This window comes from Crocuta crocuta, unplaced genomic scaffold, assembly GCF_008692635.1.
Source record: "Crocuta crocuta isolate KB4526 unplaced genomic scaffold, BGI_CrCroc_1.0 scaffold11, whole genome shotgun sequence".
NCBI classification, from domain to species: domain Eukaryota; kingdom Metazoa; phylum Chordata; class Mammalia; order Carnivora; family Hyaenidae; genus Crocuta; species Crocuta crocuta.
Genome location: NW_027528624.1, coordinates 3,156,676 through 3,178,929, shown reverse-complemented (window position 1 = coordinate 3,178,929; position 22,254 = coordinate 3,156,676). Strand labels below are relative to the sequence as shown.

At 47.0% G+C, this 22,254-nt stretch overlaps 1 protein-coding gene across 8 annotated transcripts in view; it reads right to left on the bottom strand.

Moving 5' to 3' along the window:
• The window catches only part of ARID1B (AT-rich interaction domain 1B), a 291,898-nt gene that overhangs the window by 12,647 nt on the left and 256,997 nt on the right, over nt 1-22,254 (bottom strand). For 4 of the 8 annotated variants that reach the window (XM_077755104.1, XM_077755107.1, XM_077755106.1 and 1 more), the window contains 7 exons: nt 22,100-22,209; nt 21,217-21,375; nt 15,371-15,580; nt 11,917-12,121; nt 6,352-6,490; nt 5,931-6,103; nt 164-311 (listed from right to left, as the gene is read on the bottom strand). In XM_077755104.1, coding sequence (XP_077611230.1) covers nt 164-311; nt 5,931-6,103; nt 6,352-6,490; nt 11,917-12,121; nt 15,371-15,580; nt 21,217-21,375; nt 22,100-22,209 — 1,144 coding nt within the window. The remainder of the gene's footprint in view (nt 1-163; nt 312-5,930; nt 6,104-6,351; nt 6,491-11,916; nt 12,122-15,370; nt 15,581-21,216; nt 21,376-22,099; nt 22,210-22,254) is intronic. The other 4 variants (XM_077755108.1, XM_077755110.1, XM_077755111.1 and 1 more) reach the window with 2 other exon arrangements.

Below are 22,254 nucleotides of genomic sequence, written 5' to 3'. Positions count from 1 at the left end.
TGTCCGGGTGCTACGGGGACCACCTGCTCTCCAGAGGCCCCCTACCCCGGCCTGAAGGCGGCCACCCCACACACTCCTTTGGCGACCCGGGCTCAGAACTACACGCGTGAGGAGAGTGCAGTTTCTAGAAGACCCTCTCCGTGTCGTCTTAGCAAACACTCACCTTCGATCGTAGCTGGCTCCGTAGGGAAACTGCTGCCGCCCCATGCCCAGACCGGACAGCGCTCCAGAGGGACTCTGGTTGTACACGTCTTGTACACTGCTAGTGGGCATCTGTCCTTGAGTCATAAAGGGCTCACTGCTCCCAGGCACTGCAAATTTTAAATCACAGATATGAAGGTAAGGATTTCTGACTGCCAAGGGGCCCAGGCAGCCCTTTCTAGTCATTTCTGTTATCCTCAATATGGCGGACATAGAGGTCTCATTCTTCATATGGCTGGCAACATTACAAACCGAGTGTAAGGTCTGGAGTCAGGAAGGAGCCCAATATCCCCATCTCTCACCCCATATATGGGTCTTGAGAGAGCCCCTCCCCTGGAGTATGGGTAGAACCCATGAATATGATGGACATATGGCTCCAAGGATTACGTTGCCTTCAATGGCCAAGAGATTTCACAGATGTAACAAGTTACTAGTCAGCTGACTGGCAGTCAACTAAAAGGGAGACTATCCAGGTGCGCCCCTTCAATCTGTGTCTAGAAGTTAGAGACACCCGCCGGCTGGCCTTAAGGAAGCACCCACCACGCAGTGGGGAAGGCTACATGTTTGGAAGGGTGGCAGCCTCTAGGACCGTGAAGGCCCCCACATGACAGTCAACAAGACAATGTGACCTCAGTCCTACGACTGCGAGGAACCAAATCTGCCAACAACCTCAATGAGCTTGGAGAAGGACCCTGAGTCCTGGCCGACGCACTGACGTCGGCCGTGTAAGGCCCTGAGCTGAGAGACCACAGGAATGTAGGATCATAAACTGGTGTTGTTTTAGGCTGCTGAGTTTGTGGTAATTTGTTATGAAGTAAGGTAGCAAACGAACATAGGCCCTTTCCTGGGGTAGGTTATGAAACTTGTGAATTTAATTCCTTGTCTATAAAGTAAGGCTGGTGACAACACTTCATGGAGTGGTTGTGAGAAAGAGATGCATATACAGTTGACCCTTCTTGCACGGGTTAGAGGTGCTCACTCCTGCGAAGTTGAAAATCCATGTACAACTTTGGACTCCTCGTTAAAATTAACTACTAGTAGGCCACTGTTGACCAGAAGCCTCACTGATAATGCAAATAGTCAATCAATACCTATTTTGTATGTTATATGTATTATATACTGTATTCTTAAAGCTGAAGAAAAGAAAATTGTAAGAGAAAACACATTTATGGGTGTATTTATGGGTGTATGGGTGAGCCTGGCTGGCTCAGTTGTTTAAGCATCTGAATCCTGATTTTGGCTCAGGTCATGGTCTCTTGGTTTATGAGATCGACCCCCATGTTGGGCTCTGTGCTGACAATGCGGAGCCTGCTTGAGATTCTCTCTCCCTCTCCCTGGCTTGCAGGTGTGCTCTCTTTCTCTCTCTCTCAAAATAAATGAACTTAAAAAAAATAAAGAAAATACATTTACAGTACTATACAATCTATTTACTGAAAAAAATCTGTGCATTAAGTGGCGCTGTGCAGTATAAACCTGTGTTGTTTAAGGGCCAGCTGCATGGGTAACGTTAGTTCCCTTCCCTTATGGGGGAAAAAAGTAAAAACCTTAGCATGAACACCTGCTGACGGACTCACTCCAAAATCAGGATAAGGAAAATCACCAGGGGATTAAGAATAACTCAAGAATGGATGAAATACAAGTATTTCTATCAGGACGTAGAGTGCCAATTAGGTCAAACATGCAAATTAGCATCAGCTCAGAGCCTGAAGGAAATTGGGTCAAGCCCAAAAACTAGCCTGTAGGCAAATTAGACATTCTAATGCAAATCTTAATTGATATACAGTGCTACTACCTTTCTTCATCCTGGGAAGGTTACTTTTATGTGACATAAAGCCAAAGCTGATTAAACTTTTGCGAGCTGATGGAATTTGTGAGGCTAGAACCGAGGTGCAGATGGTGAGTCTAACACGGGTGGGATGCTCCGGGCATCGTGGTGTGCTTCCCATACTTTATCTTATTTAATCTCAAGTCCACATGTGGTAGAATAAGTGTCGATGTTACTTTCCATTTTATAAATGTAAGAAGAGAGACGGACAAACATTAATGGGGTAATTAAAGTGAAATAGCTTAATTTTTTGATACACAAAATAATTCTTTAAGAATCAGTAAGGAAAAAAACAATCAAATTTAAAAAAATGGGTAAACACATAAATGGACATTCTGAAAAAAGAAAAACAAGTGGCCAATCAATATATGAAAACATGTGTGACTTCACTAGTAATTAAAGAAATGCAAGTTAAAACTATGAAGCCCTTCCCCCCCCATCTGATTGGCAACTATTAAAAGGACTGATAACGATCATCCCTGGTAAGGGAGTGAGGGCCCACGCACTGTTCCATGCCCATGTTAAAGAGTATTACGCTGGTGTAACTTTTGTCACTACCTGTTGCGGCAGGCTGGATTTTGGCGAACCCCCAAGGAAGCACGTGTCTGGGTATTTACAGCTTATGAAGTCCCCTCCCGCAGTGAGGCTGGGCCTGGTCACGTGACCAGCTTTGCCGATGGGGTGCCGGCTAAGGTGATGACACAGAGGGTCACGTGTGCCTACAATTCGGGTTCGTTCTCCTGGGAGTGCTCCTTGTAACCCATCCACCGAGCCACGAGGCACCCCGGGAGCTCCGCGGGACGGCCCATGGGGGAGGCCCCCTCGCCAACACTTTTGGACGAGTTCCCAGCAGGGCCTCCAGATGATACCGGCCATGCAGGTGATCCCGGGTCCAGCAGAGTCCCTAATCAGGCTTCCAGGTGACAGCGGCGGCCAGGGGTCCCACTGACAACACGCAGAATGAAGAACCACCCACCAGAGGACTGTGAGATGTAATTTAACCAAGGGTGGTTGTTTAAAGCCACTTTTTGTGGTAGTTTGTTATGGAGGAAAAGATACTCTGTCAACTAAAAAAAAAAAGTTCACATCCCTTGATTCAGTTACTCTTTTAGGAATCTATTTCACAGACATGCTCTTAAATGTGTGAAAAAACAACTATACTTCAATAACCACGGCTTCATCTTTAATAAGAGCAAAATATGATGAAACAACACATTCATGACTAGAGCACTAAGAAGAAAAGGCTTATGTATGAAGACATTAATGGGGATTCAAAATCTACTGTTTAGATATACTACATGTAAATATTCACTTACTGTTCACTTACAAGCAATTATCAGTCCTGCGATCAGGAAGGAATTAAGGAAATGGTAGGGAAGGCAGTGGGCGGGGCCAGGGCTGTTCAGGGCCACTGAGGCTGGACCAGCTCTGGCGTTCGCTCCCTCAGCGCACGGCGGGTCAGTGGCAGCAACAAGGAGCCCATGCGTTTCCCCTCATGTTGGTCATTACATAAAAAATCTGAGCACAACCAGGTTCACCGACACAACAATGTGAACTGAGGAATGTGAAACTTTGTATCAGGGTCAAGGCTATACAAAAATCTGTTTCCTGTGGGTTTTCTGTTTATCCGCTTTAAGCTGGTGCTAAACGCGCCGGCCTTGTAGGGTGGCAGTCGAGCTGAAAAACCCCGGGGCGACATGAGGGGCTCCCCTCTGGGCCCCGCGTCACTTACAGTTGATGAAGACACAGCATACAGCTTGCGAGTGCCTGACAAGGTAATCCACAACCATCCCCTCCACCCAATTATTTCCACCCTAAGAAAAACTGGACGCACACAGAAGCCAAAGGAATACAACTCTCAGTGTCCAACACAGCATACGGGTGCGCTACCGGAATGGTTCACCTAGCTCTTGCAGCCAGATTCCAAACGCTACTAATTATTTTCCCATGTTGCTGTCACATTTTCAGAGTCTAAAAATGTGATCCGACCACCATCAGCAAGAACAAACTGTTCTAGTATCTCAGACCACTAAGAAAAATAACTACCTCCAACGTTTACAAGCCTTTTGGGTTTCTGAACTTATGGATTTATTGCGTGTTCTATAGAATATTCGCTTGGAACAGACAGCTCTGAAACTTTTTGAAGCGAAAAATTATAGATTATCTTGCTCTGTGGAACATACCTGAGATGTTACATTAAAAACAGACGTGAACCATAATCTCATTTGGTAGTTAAATGATACATGCCTAATACTTAAAATTTTGCAATGATTTGTTTTTGCTTTTCCCTGGCCCATAATAGTTGTGAAAACCAAGGCTCTGGGTTTTACGTTTCTCTCAACTTAAGACAACATATCGAGGAATTCACATGCCCCAAACATCTAAATAGAGGCACTGCTGTTTAAGGAATCCGAAGAAGTACTTCGTGAAAACGGTATTCGCTCTTTTTCTGTATTTCTTTCAACGATATTCACATCATGCCGCAATTTCACAGCCCGACCGCATCAGGAAGGGTGCCCGAGAGCTTGGAGCGCGTGGGCCTTGCGAGGGGCCCAGAGGGCAGAGGCTTAGATGCTAAATTCTCAGCCAAGTGAGCGCTGGGGACAGATAAGCATAAAGGGAAAAACCACACTGGATGCTTGCTAATGTCTGCCAGAACTCTCCCAATTCTTGGCGATCCTATCCACCCCACAGTGCTTGATCCCACTCCTCTGCCGAGTTCCCTGAAATGATTCCTAATTCCAACGCTCTGCCCAGCTCCAGACAGGTCACATTCCGCCACCTACCGCCTCAACACATCCCAAAGTCAACGCGGGATTTCCCGCTCTCGCTGCCCCCGCAGCTGCCCACAGCGCAGGCCCCTACCGTGAGCGCTAACAGTGGGTCCCTTCCCAGGCGGGCGTCTCCAAGGTAGTAAGGTCGTCGCCCTCTCAGTTCTGCTCACTTGGTTCGCCCCCCTTGACCCCCACGATCAGTCCAGCAAGCCCGGCCTGTTCTGAGTCCAGAACGTGTGATGAGTGTTTCTCTCTGCGCTGCCGGAATCTGACCCTGCCTGTCATCTCTCCCCTGGACCATCACAGTGGTCCCTCCAGCACACTCTTCATAGATGCCCAGTTATTTGTTTTTTAACAAAAGGCCTAGGGGCACNAAAAAAAAAAAAAAACTAGTCATGTCACTTCCTGCAGGACATCTTGAGGCGAAGGTACAAATCCAGACTCATCCCCAAGCTCAGGGAGGCTGAAAGCTCCAGCCCGGTGGCCCNCCTGCCCATTATCCCCAGACGCCTTTGACCTCCTCAAACACGCCAAGCCCGCTCCTGCCTCAGGCCTCCCCCCTCCCCTGCTCTTCTCTACTCCTCGTTCCTCAGGTCTTGGCAGATAACCGACATCTCCTCAAAGCCCTCCCCTCCCGACCATGTCCTTCTCAGGTGTCTTTCCCTTCCACGACTCCCACCCCAGGTCGCGGCACTTGGTGTCCTTCCTTCCATCAACCGCCACATTTAATTATGCATTTGGGGTTTCACTCACTTTTTGTTTGTTCCCCTAAGCCACTGTCAACTCCAGGAGGAACTGCGTCTGGTTCATCCCACTACCTGGCACCCAGGCCCTGCCCAGCCCACGGACATACAACAACGGCCGCAGCGCGAGGGAGCGAGTCATTCTTCAGTGGGCTTTTTGTACATGAACTCCATCCTCATCACCCCCTTTAGGCAGGTCCTGTTATTACCCCAATTCCTAGATGAGGAAACTGAGGCACAGAGCTACTGAGTCCTTTTCCCAAGGCCGGAACTCTAGCAGGTTGGGGGGCTGCGATCAGACACGTCTCGAATGGGTAAGTGGGTTGGCTGTGCGGGGGGCAGAGAGGGAAACGCCCTCTGGGCCAAGCCTGGTCCCTCAGCATTTACCTTTTCTCATTCCACCGAAGGGGTCCTTGTTGGGCTCGTAGGGCATCCTTCCCATCACGTCAGGCATGCTCATGCTCTGCTGGTAGGGGGCGCTCGGGGTCATGGAGTTCCGTTTCGGGAACGATGAGTCACTGGCGTCTGAGAAGGGGTCGTGCACACTGACCGCGCTGCTTCTGAAGAGACGAGCAAAAGGGAAGCGTAAGGAAATAGCAGGAGTTGCCGCCAGCTGCCCGTTCGGAAAACGAGCTTAACTTGAAACCCTGTAATGTAAAAACCATCTGAAAAATTGCATGAAAGAAACTAGTTCTGGGCAACATTTAGAAACTCGTGAGGCAGTAATACCCCTTTCCCTCTACAGTTTGCTCCCGAACATCGCGAGATCGGGAAGTGCGAGGTCGTGTGGATCCTCTACCGTACAGACCTTCCACCTTGCATTGGGGTCATCTGTCCATGAGGGGTGGACGCTGGAGTAGGTGGCTTCAGGTCGCCTGGGAGGTCTGCCATCGAATTGCTGCCGGTTGACTGGGGGGTCTGTGGGCCTTGCAAGGATCCTGAGTTCGCTGCGAGGCGGAATAAGAAGACAAGGAAACACTAGAGGTTATCGATAAGCTCACCCTTCCTACTTGTTTCAAAAAAAAAAAAAAAGGAAAGAAAACAAGACACCATCTTATTAGAAATGGTAACAATATCCATTACTGGTAATGACGTAGTAAAATTAGTTGCTCTTATATTATTTATAGAGAAAATTACTAAAAGGTTTTTTTTTGTTTTTTTGTTTTCCAGTAATTTGTTTGGCAACATACTTCATTTGTGAGCCATAAAACATATTTCTACCTCTTGACTGGGTAATTGCTTTCCTGGGTATTTATCTCAAAGAAAATAATCTAATATATAAAAAAGGCTTTAGGCAGAAAAATGTTTATTTCAGTGTTGTTTATAATGGAGATAATCTAAATGCCTCTGAGTAAAGAAAAAAGTGGGATGAAAAATTTGGTACACCGGCTTGATGGACTATTGTGCTATTTTAGGGAAAAAAAATTAGAAAAATTAGTACCAGGTCTTCGGGGATAAGAAATGTTTACGTTGAAACGCAATGACAAGTTAGTAATGAGCCTTATGTCACGTCAGTGCCTCCTCAATGTCTGGGTGTGTCTATACTCTGTCATTAACAAAGTCATTTCCAGAGCTATGGAATCAGGTTTGTTATTACAAAATCTGAAGTCATGTTCTTTGGAGTTCTTTAATGTCATTATCAGAGTCGCAAGATTTGGCTTTAATCACATTCTAATAACACAACTCAAAATTGAGCAGATCTCTTCAAAACTTCAGATCATCTTATTGGAAAACCTAGTATTTTAAGGGTTCTTGCTGTACCATCAGCCTCTGCAGGTTAGGTGCTCGACAGACATTGGTTTCATTTATTAAGCAAATACTTGCTGAAAAACTAACATGCTTACTATACTGCAAGCTTGGTTTCTGCTGCTGGCGTGGCAGTGTGCAAACTGACAACAAAGCAACAAAGACACAAATTCCTGCCCCCGTGGGGTTTCTAGTAAATGCTTTCGGAGCTGCTACACACGGCAGAATTAGCGGTGGCCTGTGCGGGATGATGCCGTACAAGTCATCAGCTCTAGTCCCTTTCCTCCGAGGTGTCCAAGGCTCACTACAATCACCACCGGACACATTTGACTGCAGAGTAAACAGGGTTCAACAAATCACTGGAGAGGAGAGAACGCACTGGAGTCAGAGATGGAAAGGAGTCCAGTGCTTCGACTCAGAAAGCCGCGGCTGAACACAGCCGTCTCCAGCCCGGGTCGGCCCGGGCCAGGCGCACTTGGCTGTGAGTCCCAAGCACGGGCCGTTGGGGCCCCGCTTTCTGTATGAGGTGTCCTGTGGGTGCCCGGGACCAGAGGGACTCGGGGAAGTTCTCAGAGATGCCAGGGGGACTAACTTTAAAGGTAGATCATCTTTTACATGTTGGTATCTCAAAAGAGAAGCTTAGGAATGCATGCTTATAAATCAGATTCTGGTGAAACCCTGGAAATGCATATTAAAAAGGTAGATGGTAATAAAAGAAAAAAGTGGAGTCTTCTATGAATACGTAAGGATAATCGTATTGATGTGACTGCCCCACAGAGCGGGCAGGAGAAACAATGTGCTTCTGGGTTTTTAAAAAAAATCTTTTTCTTATGTTCATTTATTTAAAAAAATTTTTTAAATGTTTTATTTGTTTTGGACGCTTAACCGACTGAGCCACCCAGGCGCCCTGTTATTTATTTTTTAGAGAAGAGTGAGAGAGAGAGAGAGAGAGAGAGAGAGAGAGAATCCGAAGCAGGCTCTAGGCTCTGAGCTGTCAGCACAGAGCCCAACGTGGGGCTCGAACCCAAAAACTGAGATCATGATGTAAGCGAAAGTCGGATGCTCCACCGACTGAGCCACCCAGGCGCCGCGAAATAATGCGCTTCTTAAATCACGGAGCCGACTCCACAGCGGCCTATACGGCTTCTTTGGAAACACGGTTCACGGGCTGTGATTTCAGAGTGACCCTTATTTACAAGCATTCACATTTACAGCTAATAAAAAAAAAAAAAAGAAAAAAATTCTTCCTTCTTGCCAGTGTTTTTTCTGTTCCTTTCAGGAAAAAAAAAATGAATACACCCTCTTGAAGCTCCACTACTAGATGAGGCTGGCACGATGCTCTAGGATATCCCCACCTTTTGCCAGAAGCTACAAATGTATACTCGAAAGTAAACAATGGAAAGGTTATTGAGGGTTAAGTACATTCACACACTTCAGACTGTACAGCCAGACTCCTAACTGGGAAGATAATTTTCACAGCACGAACCTGGTGCCCTACTTCTGGCTGGGGTTGCGGAAAGGAGGGTGGGGAGAAGGAAGAATAGCTGCTATGTCCCAGGTCTGCAGCGACTAGAGGTCACCCAGAGGGCACCTTTGTTTATAACCCGAACCCCTTTCTCATCTACCTTCCACCGAGGATTCCCTCGCTGGATCCATGGCAGGTTTTGTGACATCACCTGTCAGCTAATAATAGAAACGCAGTCAGCTACCTGCCAGCAAAGATGGATGGGTTTTTGGTTACAGACTTACTAACTGAATGTGGGGCTTCCTTGCTCCCCCCACCCCGGGCCCCCCAGCTTGCGGGCCGCCCGGGCCACTCGGGGAACTGTTCATCAGAACCCCACAAACTTTTACAGCCTCCTCACAATGGGGGCCCCACTGGCACCTCTGAGGCGCAACCCTACCCCAGGCCTTGCCCGGCTCGCGTTCCAGAGCTTTCTGCCGTGGACTTGCGCTAGTCACTGGAAGACAGTAACACGGGTCTCGGGCATGAGAAGCCACGTGGCCACTCAACAGCGAGGACCGTGGCGCACCCCCAAGGGCTAAGGGGTTACACCTCGCAGAGGCTGGCAGAAGTGGATTTCGGCCCACGTCAGCCACATCGACTCAGAAAGGGGGGGGCCAGACGGATGACTCACGATGCTAACAGAGCCAAACGATCTGGATTGGGATTGTTTCCGAGCGGCCCTGTGAAAAGCAACTGGCCATGTTTCTCGAGAATCCTTTTAGTCCAGTTTGCCTGGACGTGCTGGTAAGAAATAAACTACAATTACCTTCTTATGGGAAAGACGGACTTCTAAGAACACAAATTTTGGCTGAAGATTCGTTTTTCAAAATTCTGTGGTATATGAAACCTTAACGTGGCAAATGGTTGGGAACAATTATTATTATTTTCCTTCTTTGACAATAAAAATAGCTCAGAGTCATTTTCCTTTAATGGATGGTAGGCCAGCGTGGCTATTTGGTTGTGGGGCTGATGTTACTCAGGACCCCGCTGACCGGCGCGTGTGTCCGTCTGTCTGGCCGAGCAGCGTGTCTTAAACAGCGCACAGAACATGGAAGGAGGCGCGCCAGCCCCGTGGGCTCCACGCAGGGCCGCCCGGGGGCCCAGCCCAGGAAGCCCTCCTTCCCCGGCTTCCTGATTCACAAGCCTTTGGACCGTGTGGACCACGGAGAAGAATGTACTATCAGAAGTGCACCTGCAATCTGAGCTCTTTTGTGCAGTTAAAACGATAATGTTGCCATAAAAACGGTGGTTTAAAAAGAAAAAGGGAGAAAGGAAAGAGCTGACTGTTGAGAGAAGAGGCCCTACACTGTCTGAAGGGTCTGTGCCCGGTGGGGTCTCTTGCACTGAAGCCGGTGCGCGCTGGGAGGGCCATTCTCCGTACAGAAGTGCGGCCCATTCAGGGACACGAGATTTTCCCCGGCAAATAAAACACACCTTTCCATCTTTGCAGACATCGCCACTTTGGTCCCTACACCCCACTGAGTTTTTATTTTGGAAAAATCGTTTGAGAGCGGTTCACAGGCGGCTTGTTTTACTCTCTGAACTGAACGTAATGTTGTGAGACTTTTAAAATTAGATTTCACAGTTTTTAAGGTACACCGTAACTGCAAAGGCTTCGAAGCCTTAAGGGTGGGGCCGGAGAGGATTTCTAGGTGTGCTTAGAACTGTCAGATCTAAATATATATCTAGGTGTATTCCCTGCAAGTGCGCCGTGGCCCATAGAAGTGTCTATGTGCAATCCCTCGATTAGTGACCTCAGGTACTAGCACTGCCATCCAGAAAGCAGCTAGAGGAAATAATTAAAAAGAAAACGATTTCTTTGGCTCACAAACACCTTTTTCTGTGAGTAGAAGGTTTCGCTGTTACAATGCTGTTTCAAATACAGGCAGAGGAATACAGTATGTCCAGGCGTAATGCTAGAGCTGAATACCACTCACTAGCAAGAGATTTTGGGCCAGTTACTCCACATTCTACGGACCTTCGTTTCCTCGTGGACTTTGGGACAGTATCTGTGCATCACAGGGGTGATGTGATTAAATGGAAAAGCACTTAGAAAGGTGCCCAAGAAATACTGGCATTTGATCCCAGAACAACCCTGCGTGATGTCGGCCTCACCTCGAACGTAGGTCAGTATGGCTAAGTGCTGACCCCGGCACAGGGCTGGGATGTGGCCAGAAAGGCAAGAACACGGTTGGATCAGACTTGAGTGAGGTCCCCACCCGGAACTCTGGAGGACGCAAAGTTCCTCCCATCTTGAATACTGTATTTCTCAGAATACAGTGATCGGGCAATCCGAAACGCTCACAGGCAGAGCTAAGGCTGGCAGGAGGGCCGAGGCAATGGCGGGGTCTCGGACAGGTGAGTGGAGAGGCGGGGGAGAAGCATCAGTTTGGCTTTGCGTCTGAGGATTTAGGCGAACCGCGTTATTCCTGGGTAGTGTTCCTAAGACCCCTGGCCCGTAGATCGGAGCTACCGGGCTATTCGGTCTCAGAAATGGGGCTGCGGGGACCTTTACCGTGACAGGTTGCTGGATTCCCACAAGAGAACGTGTTGGCGCAGGGGACGTTAACAACTGAGTCCAAGTCTCATTTTGCTAACACAGTTCTGAGTGTCCCTGACACGGGCACAGCCGGCCAGACCTACAGGGTGGCATTTGCTGGTAGCACAAAAGTATGAGCACAGGTTATCGGGGCCACTTAGTTTGACAGAGTTAAATGGAATATTTCAAAATACTTGTATAAGGAAGAAAAGGTTACCGGGGATGCTTAGCTTTACAGTTAGACGGAATGTTTGTAAATACCCGTGTGAGGAGTAAAGGCGTACGGCTCAGAACCCCCAAGTCCCTTTTCCACCACGAGCGGTAAAGCAGAGGGTGCCTTTGAAATGCTGGCCCCAGAGGCAGCGTCCCCAAACGGCAAGCTCTCCTCCCTTAAGCACTGCCCGCGGGGCTTCAGTGAAACAGAACAAAACAAAACGCCCCTGGTCCTCAAGGACCCCGCGTCCGGCTTGCTTTACTGCGAAGTGGCCTGCTCACAACGTGCACGTGGCGGGCGGCCTCCAGCGCCCCCGGGGGCGGGGGCCTCGCCTGGGCCCCGCGACAAGGGTCGTACTCGCGCTCACCAGGAGAGGGCGGCTGGAGCTTCGGCTGCTTCTTGGTGTCCGCGGTGCTGAAGACTTCCGGCGGGGGCTCCTCTCCGCGCTCGATCTTGCACTCAAAGGCAAACAGGTACTGGATGTACTGCTTTTTCAGGGAGCTCGCGGCACTGCTTGAAGTGCCGACATTTAGGTTGGTTGCCAGCTCGCGCCACTTCTTGTTTTTATTAAACTAGCAAAAAAAAAAAAAAAAAAAAAAAAAAAAGGCAGGATCATTGGTTTGCAGCAAAGTGGCTTGTTTAAAGCCGGGAGACAAAAAAAGCACTTAGTGTCTTGGTTTATTTATTTATTTTTTTCATTTGCCTCTCTTAACGAATGCTCATTACTCCCACTCAGTAGTGCATAGACAGCATTTACAGTTATAAAACCATTAAGGGACCTGCTGAGAGCTACATAAAAAGCATTGCTCGTCGCGATTCTTCTGCTTGGCGCGCCTTCGAATGCCTCGCGCCACCCCAGGCCGTTGCTGCTCAGAGCCAGCGACTTTCTTTGAGCCAACGTGCACTCTCACTCACGCTCATCCCCGGCCCACCTCTAATCTTTTTTTTTTTTTAATTTATTTCTAGGAGAGAGAGAGAGACAGCGTGAGCAGGGGAGGGTCAGAGAGAGAGGGAGTCACAGACTGAAACAGGCTCCAGGCTCTGAGCTGGCAGTCAGCACAGAGCCTGACGCGGGGCTCGAACCCACGAACCGCGAGATCATGACCCAAGCGAAAGTCGGACGCTTAACCGACTAAGCCACCCAGGCACCCCGGCCCCCCTCTTCTCTTAAAAAAAAAAAAAAAAAAGCACCCGAAAAGGAATTTAAATAGCAGTAACAGAACTATTTTGCAATTTAGGCCCTGAGCTTCGATTTGAAAAACAGTTTCCTTCCAAGAGCCGAGCTCCCTGTCGTCTAGCCTGCATCGCCCCTCTCACCGGGGTGCTCTTACGCTGGGGCCCTCACTGGAAAGCCGGCACCAGCCAGCCGCTTGGGTGGCTCTGTGAAGCCACCAGCGGGCGACGTGGGGGGCACCTGCGACCCGGTGAAGGGCTACCCAGCGTTCCCACTCACGCTCGGGCTGCAGAGAACACAGCTGCCAAGTGAAGAGAAAAAGGGAGAGAAATCCCGAAATGCTACAAAAGGACTTTCGGCATCAGCTTTTGGTTTCCATCTGGGTCAGAGTCAGGCAAGATTGGACGTCTGCCTGCAGACCTGCAGATATCTGGGGGATATTCTGCCTTTAGATGTGCCGTGTACTAAGTAAGGAGCATGGTGAGTGTTAAGGAGACACTGGTTGTTAACGGAATGTTCAGTTTGTGGATTCAAACTTTATCACAAAGCTCTTTACACCTGTTTACTTAGTACTAAGTGGTGCGCGATAAACGAACCACAGAATGCTCGCGACGTGCCTGGTTCCACGTGTGGCACTTTGCGCCAGGCTGTGGGCTGCTTCGGGAGGGTCAGCAGGGTGCTGCCTGGGCCACCGTGCAAAGCAAGGCTTCGCACCGACCTCCGTGTGGCTGTGAGCACCCACTCTGACCGCAGCTCAGGGCGACCAGGTAGACTAGAAATCAAGATGGGGTGAAGGGCAACGTGGCCGCGCGGCTCACCGCCGTGCAACACAGCTGTGCTCAAGCAGCCCTCGTTAGCCAGGCCGGCAACGAACCTCACCCGCAGACCCAACGTGCTAATTCACACTGTCAACGGAGTCAAAGTGAGGGGTCCAGACAATCTCTATGCTTCTGAGGGTGAAACCCAACTGTACAGTGCCCTGAGGGTTCTAAAAAATCTGTGCCACGGGGTTAGGGGCAGAGGGGAGAGGCCAGGGGGTCTAGGTGTGGAGGGGAGANGGGGGTCCACGTGTGGAGGGGAGAGGTCAGGGGGTCTAGGTGGAGGGGAGAGTCTTGCATCTTGAGCTCTCCCTGCACTGACCACCACTCGGTCTGCCCTGTACAACTTACCACCTGACCCGGCAGGGCCTTGAATCAAGCTGTTTGCTGCGGGTGTGCCAAGCAGGTCTCTGGGGGGGGTGGGGGGGGGCGGCGCCTCAGGGAGGGCTGGGTACCAAGGCCTGGCCTGCCTCCCCGAGAGCTGCGAGGCACTGAGACCACGGTGGGCCCGCGGCGGTACCCGTGGATTAGTGACTCCCTCTTGGATGCTAAACGACCCTGCAGTACTGGGGTGGGGGGTGGGGTCCCACGCCGCGTACTAGACCATCTGGGCGCAGAGCGCCTCCTTTCATTGATCTGGGTGGGAGCCCAAGTACTGACAGGTTTTTAAAGCCCCCCATGCAATTTTAGTGGATGAGCAGCCTGAGCGCTCCAGGAAGACGGGAAGGGCACACGTCTTAGAGTTAGACAGGCCTGGCCTACAGCCACCCTTCAGTCCCGGGGCCACCCATCGTATTTCATTCTGTTACAGCTCCCTCTTCTCTTTGGGGCTGATGACTCGTGCATTTAATGGGTGTTTGGAAAGACGACGCTGGACCAAAGGGAAAGCACAGTGCCCAGCACCAGGTGAGCACTTATCTGGGGCCATTCCCGGTTTCTCCCGCAGGACGTGCGCTCACGAGCTAGACTCCGTACTGCCGCAGAGCCAGGACCAGGGGAGGAAAGCGTAGCCCCCAGGGCGCAGAGTTTAAGGGAGTACTGGCTCGGAGAGTCCGGCCTGAAGAGGAGCACCTTCTGAAATTCCGCAGCCCAGCCCCAGCTCTGTGCAAAAAACGCCGCCCTTACCGCCCTGGCGCTGTGGACGTGTCGTGAGATACAGGACTTCGTTTTCTTGCTAAATTGCTCTGGATTTAGAATTGATCTGGACAATTAATTTGGTCATTTTCAAAACATTCCTGGAGTATTTACTATGAAATCTTGGCAGATTCCACAGATTTCTAGAGCTGTCAGGGAACCTAAAGAAAAATCCAGCCCAACCGTCTCATTTTATAGATGAGAATGGAGGTCCCTGTAGAAGTGACCTGCTAAGGTCACACTACAAATTGTGCCAGGGCCAGGGCCCTGCCCCAGTGTGCTCCCCAGGCAGCACACAAACACGCATCCCACAGACTTGGTTTTTTGTTATGAAAAAGAAAACAAAGCAAAACAAAACAAGCAAAACAAAACAAACATAACAAAACAAAACCAGTTTGGGGCGCCTGGGTGGCTCAGTCGGTTGAGCATCCGACTTCGGCTCAGGTCACGATCTCACGGTTCGTGGGTTCGAGCCCCGCATCAGGCTCTGTGCTGACAGCTAGCTCAGGGCCTGGAGCCTGCTTCGGATTCTGTGTCTCCCTCTCTCTCTGACCCTCCCCTGCTCATGCTGTCTCTATCTCTCGCTCAAAAAGAAATAAAATATTTAAAAAAAACCAAAACAGTTTGAGTCTGCATTCAAAGAAACCTTTGAGAGCTTGGGCACAGCATCTCATCACTCACTCGCGCACACTCACCTGTGCCAAACCGCCAATCTCTTTGACGCAGACGTAGAGCCGGAACAGGTCCAAGGGCTTCTTGCCCACTGCGGGCAGGCTCGAGACCGGAGAGCCTCTCTCTTCCATGAAGGTAAGGTATCGGTCGACCCACAGCTTTCTCTCCGGCTCATTTCCCAACTCATACACCTTTGTGATCTTTTCCCCAGTGGTGGTGGACGAGCTGGACTTCTAGAGCCCAGAAGGAGCATTTGGAAGTGGGGGATGGGTGGGTGGAGGGAAAGGGAAGAAGGTGAGAAAAAAGCAATGAGCTACCAAATACAGGAAGAGAAGAAATTTCAAAACTACTGCTATCACACAACAATTAGGAATGAAGGCTACTAGTTCAGGCACAAACTATACATTTTCTTAAATTAAGACTTTACTTTGACTTTAAATAAAGGGCCCAAACTCCCCCTTTTATATACTTACAAAACAAAAACAAAGAAACAAAACCCTCTTTTACTTGATTAATATAAGCGTTGGATCCCAGAAGGCAGGTTTCCAAGGATGCCACCCCCCGTCATTTTTAAAAATAAAAGGGTGCGAGCTCATAGAAGAATCACAGCAAACTTAAGATTTTATATATTACAGAGTGCAAAAAACTATATGGACTCTTACTTTTCCTTGTCAAGAATGAACAATGTGTGTCTTCATTAAAATGCTAGATCTTATGGAGGAGAACAGATATGGGACTTGCTGGAAAACAGAAGATAAGTCACGAATCATAGGGGCAGCGGTGTGGGCTCTGCTCCTTTGCGAGCTCTGTGAACCAAGCCAGCTGAGTTCTGGCATTTACTCATGATGACTTAGCTTTCCCTACGTGAGATCTCTTGAACTGCTCTGCCAAGGCAGGGGGCTATTGGAGAATTATTTTAACAGATTCCTTAGGCATCCCTGCTTTAATCACAAATACATGTGCTATTTCATATTCCCTGCGTATCTATGGATACATCTATACCTTTACTTTTATACACATGGGTTTATGTGCTCATGTGAAGGTCTAATTCTTATCTTTGTTTTTCTAATTATACGTGATATTAAAGTGTCAAAATGTGCTGTCTGCCCACAACCGAAGCCCACCTCCTGGATTATGTGATCTGGGAAGGTAACGTTTTAGAAAGTCACTTCTAGATTTTCAATCCAGATTTCTTTGGAGCAGTAATTCATTTCCTTGTGTTTCTTTACCAGCTTGTCATTTGCAATGGATAGTCACCATTTTAGATGGGGGTTTGTCTGAACTCTTTTCCATTATATTTAGCTTAACCATTTTAAACACATTGCTGAAATTTTGGGGGTCAAATAACATGACTGCCATTGAAGTCTGATGTTACTTTGTTAGTAAATGATCCCCAGTAAAGGCAGGAGCTCAGAAAAGATGCCCGAGAGTGAAACGAACAGTGCTGGCGGGCGGCATTTTCCTCCTCATTACCAGGCGCCTCCCCCAGGCTATTTCCACCGCAATTTTAAGCCTTTGGATTCAGAATTATCGAGGCATAAATTCTTTACATCAAATACATAAAAAATGGGTGATACGTTGATGTCAATAAAAAATTTAGGGTGTTGGGATAAAAAAAGTGTGAACTTTTAGAATTTACATTGATACTGAGGCTTAAGAGTAAGTCACTTAAAAATTACTTTAGAGCTTAAAATATATACATATTCGCATATCTGTATGTCTATCTATCCATATATATACTCAGAATATGGAACGCACTGTATATTCAAATAATACATTTTTAAAGTTTCTCTTCCATATTCATATGCCCAGGAATATTTGACTAGGGAAAGAAGTTCTCCTGCCACGTTTTACACATTTCCGAAGTTCTGTCATCTCTGAGGGGGTAGTTAGTTTCTAAATGCTAGTTAAAAATTTAGTTTTTCCTTTTGGGGAGCAATACAAAATGGGCCCACTGTTTATTTTTTTTTTTTAAAAATGAGATTTTATCACCTAGAATCGATCAAAAGAGAAAAAACTCCCACCAACCTCTCACTTACATTTCATTTGTAACAAATTGAGAGGTAAAAGCTTGACATTCCATTTAAGGTAAGAGAAATAAAAGCAACCATTTCAATTTAAAATTACTTTGAGTAGCTCTACACCAACATTCTGAATCACAGATCCAGGCCGTTTCTGGCCTGGTCCTCGCCAGACTGAGGGAGGGTTCTGGAAGGGCCATTAGTCAGGCCCTGAGCGGTGGGGAAATGCGGGTGTTTGTTCCCATTTACGGCATGAGTGTATCTCCTAACCTGAGATGAGCCTAAAATAAGTACAAGTGTACTTGCTTTGGCCTCACATAGTTTAGTTTTTCTTAACCTTCTTTGTTAAGTGAACTTGAATCTAATTAACTTCTGGAGGTCTCGATTTGTTCTCATAAAGTTAGGAAAGCTTCATGAAGACCGTGGCTTCTAACAGGATCATTTTATTTTTCATAGCTTTAGATCTTCAAAAAAGACTTCAGGATTTTTATGGCACCGTAATGCAGGAAAACGCATCTGTAGGCCTGGTCCGGCCTTAGGTGATGTGTTAGGTCCTGGAAGAGGACTCCCAGGCTCACGGGCTCCCTCATCTGAATCACCGGCTCCTGCTTTATCTGTCCGGGGCGGCCCTTGGTCACACAGCCTGTAAAAAGCGCAAGTTTTGCATGGGATCATTTGTCTGCCCTACTTTCTCCTGACTAGACTTTATGTTCCACGAGGCAGGGTTTGAGCTGATTTTGAATCACCAACAGTGACGGCACCCAGGAGGGACCGGGTATATAATCTGTTCAGAAACAAGTACTCAAGTGGACGAAAAAGGTCTGAGCGGTCTGGCACCATCCCAGGAAGAATTACCGGCCGAATACAATATCCTAGAACAGGATCTCAGTGATCGGGGTGCTGAGTGAGCATGGACACAATCTGACAAGACTGAAGGGGGGCGGATCGTGCCCGTGACTGCCACGTACTGTCTCCACTCCCAGCCTCCAGGTCTGTTTACTAGCCAGTAAGTGAAGTTAGTCTTAGCCGAGTTAGTTGGACTAACCCAAAGCTAGTCTCTGGGTGTCCAAACGGGAGAAACGTTTAAGTGCTGGGAAATAACAGTACTGACTTTATTGTTGATTCGGCTCAACATGTACTTTCTTTGTTCACAGACACTAGCTGTGATGTAACCTTTGGGTGGGTTTCATCATATACTCTGGCCACTGACTTAGGGCAAATACACCAGCCACGCAGGAAGACAGGTTACCTCTTCCATGTCACTAGGGCCACCTCACACCGCCCTGGTGTTGTAAAAATTGTATCCTAGTGCCCGAAACTGTCACGGACGCAAGAGAAGGGAACGGAGATGGCTGAAAAATCACAGCAAGACATTATGGCGCCACAAATGTTTTCCTTGCATATAGTTTAATTAAGTCTATAAGTACATTTTTCCTCAAATCTCTGAGGCAGATTTACATTTCAGCAGTCTTTACCATATGCCTGGTAATCTGTGTATGTGCAAATGTTTATTTTTATTTTAGAATGTTCCGTAACAAAACAACGTTGGTCCATAGCACACTGTCAAAGCATGGAACATCTTTATTATTTAGTCCATTTCAGGACTTCTATTAGACACGATTTATTAGAGACACTGGTAGGAGCAATTTTAAGTGCAAACTGAAGTTGTGTCTCAGAAAGAACAGTTAAATGTTCCTAACGTATATATATATCAGCAGTGATTTGACAGTAGAGATACTCTCTGGTCCTTCCTTCCAATCGCTTTTGGTTCCCTTCTTAAATTAGCATCGCATTCAAGACAGGGGCCATCTTCTCCATACAGGGCCGTCATCTGACTCCTTCCTACCTGGGACTGCAGCCCCTCGGGTCCTTCTCTACCCCTGGAGCTGGACATGTGCTTGCCCTTTCTCAAGCACACAACGGTTATGGTACAGGAAGAGATAATGGATGTGGGAATGTTTAGAAAACAGGAGTCTGCAATTTTAAGCCTAATTATATTGTGATCAGAAAATGAAGTCGACGCTTCAGTTTGGTTTTTTCTTATACTTAAGTGGAAAGTCACTTAACTAGTGACTAGTCACCTGACTAGGAAGTTAAACTATCATAAATATCTCACTCAGTCTTGATAAGCGGAGTCAGCAAGGTGGCATTTTTTTTTAATGTTTTTTTTTTTTAAATTTANGAACCCACGAACCGCGAGATCATGACCTAAGCGAAAGTCGGACGCTTAACCAACTAAGCCAAGGTGGCATTTTTAAGCGTATAATATCATCTATCAGTAGTCTTTGGTTTTTCACAAATTATTATTCTTGATTATTAGCTTCAGGTTTTAAAGATTATGATTTTCAGCCAACATAACAAATGTTTTTGAAAAGTTTTAATCTGAGTTCTACCTGCTAACCTGAGAGTATGCCGATTCAAAACCGCTCTTCTAATGAAGAGAAAACACAACCCCACACCAGGGGGGATGGTGGGGAAAACCCCCGAACCGTGGGCTGCCTTCTGAGACTCAAAGCCATAACACAAGGACATGGAGAAGCGGGAGGGGCACCCCCGTCCTGCTCGTTCCGCAAGCCCGCCCCAGAGCATTTTTCATTTCATTTCGGTTGTCGCAAAAGCGAAACATGTCTACAGAGAAGGTAACAGCGAACATCGCCCTTTCTTCCTCTGAAAAGGAAAATGCTGGTTATGCTCGAGCTCCACATGAATTTTACAAACATTTTACTGGAACCACCAACCCTTCAAACCTTCAGCTCTATCTGTTTAAACCAGTGAATGGATAATTAATAGCAGCCTCCTTTTGGGGTTTTGACTAGATTGCCAGATTCTGCACATAGAGACTTCTTCCCTCCAACTCGCTTTTCCTGAGCTGTACTCTTCAATGCGTCGTCTTAACAAAAATTAGCGTGTTAATTAAGCCTTCTTGGCAAGTAATTGCATGTTAAGGTTTTTTTTTTTAAACAGATCTTTTGATTCCCTATATGAATGTAAAATAAAGGTTACTACAGTGCCATTTTATTCTTTTTTTTTTTTAATGGCACAGAATTAATTTCTTCAGTAGGAAAATAAAGACCAAGCTCCATGGACAGAAGAACACTAAGGCTAAAAAGATTCCCTTATATGGACATTACCACTTTTGTTTTCTGTATATCATATGGAAATCAATACTTAGTTTCAAGATTGTCAGCGGTCTTGTGCAGGATGTAATTTTTCTATCTCCACTGATTCTAATGCAGGTACATAATATTCTTCTACAAGTAGCATTCCAAATATTCACTCGCAGTAATCTTTCTACAGCTTGGCTGTTAATTAGTGACAGGTGGATTGAAATAAAGCAGGGCTGATATTGTTTTAACCTGTGCCCGTATCTCTATTTTTTCAGGTAGGCCGTTTCGAAATAAGATGTTTCAGATACAACAGCCCATGAAAGATTTAGGCCAAAGGCCAAATTTGTCATTTACTCCTTGGCTGCTATTAGTTCCCATGTAAATGGAGAAGTAACTCGTTTTAAAGACCTTCTGTAAGTGCACCATGGATCAGATATTTAAACAAAGTCACTGTGTGAAGGAGTTTGGACCCAGTACCACAATCACATGCTTCATAGAGAGGTGCCTCTTTATAACAGCGGTTCCATTACCAGAAATCAACTTCTATAATTTACACAAACGTAATCATTTTGTTACTGATATAATTATAAAGAAATGATAAACCCTTTCGTGGATAAATTATGAAGAAAAAGTCTTATAAAACAAATAAATAAGCAAGCATTCAAGTAGAATTACTTAATTATCGAAAAACCCCAAAAAAAACAAAAACAAAAAAACCCACAAAAAACCAGAGCCACTTACAGGGCTTGATGGAGTCTTTGGCCAGCCTGGGCTGCTAATGCTATCGCTTTCATCTCCATGAAATGAGGAGATGCTAGCAGAGCTGGGGGACATGGGGGAAGGGACTGGCAGGTTGCCGGGGGTTGGGGGCTGAGAGATACCCTGAGAGCTGTAGCTATCCTGTGGTAGAGGAATAAAAAAAAAAAAAAATGACAAAGGTAGGGCAAACTTTATTTAAAATAACAAAAAGCACATCCAGTTTAACAGACTAATTTTTATATATAATGGATATATATAAAGACACGTACAGACAAACACACGAACACACACACATAGAAAGGTATTAAAACAACATTCTTAATTAGTATACTTTGGTCAGTTTGCTGGATGCTGGAGAAGGCCATTAAGCCACCATGCTTACTTCAAACTTAGACAGAATGCTAAGCATGGGTTACCCCTTATGAAAGAAAGGAAAAAAAAAAAGCTGTTCACCTTATTTATCAAATAAGGCAGGAAAGCAAAATATTAAGTATGTTGTTGTTGCTGAGGCGGCCAAAACAGGAAGCTATAAACTGAAGGCAGAGAAAATGGCTGCAAGTATCAAAACCAGGCAAGGCCCCTTACTTCTCCCCACCCCCAAAGCACTTCCCTCAGGTGGGTCTTGCCCCTCCTCCCCTCCCCCACAGCCAGGAGTTAAATGCCGTAAGAACTAGTAACTTTCAGATCCACACCATGAAGGGGGGGTGGGGACAGAAAACTACAAACGTGGTGCACAAAATGGCGGCATGCAGAAGAGAAGAAACCAAATGGCAACGGAAGTGTAGGCCAGCACCGTGACTACAGAACAACATGGCAGCGTCAGCGAGGCAGACCCCACACCGCGTGCAGAGGAGAAAGGAAATACCTTCGACTTGCTCTCAGGCTGTGGAGTGCCTTCTTCTTTACCGTCTGCTTTGAGAGGCAGGGGCAATTTGGATTCACCAGGAGACATCATATCTGCAAGACCCATAGATGCTAATCGAAAACAGGAGAAAGAGTTTAGGATTATACGTGTGATTC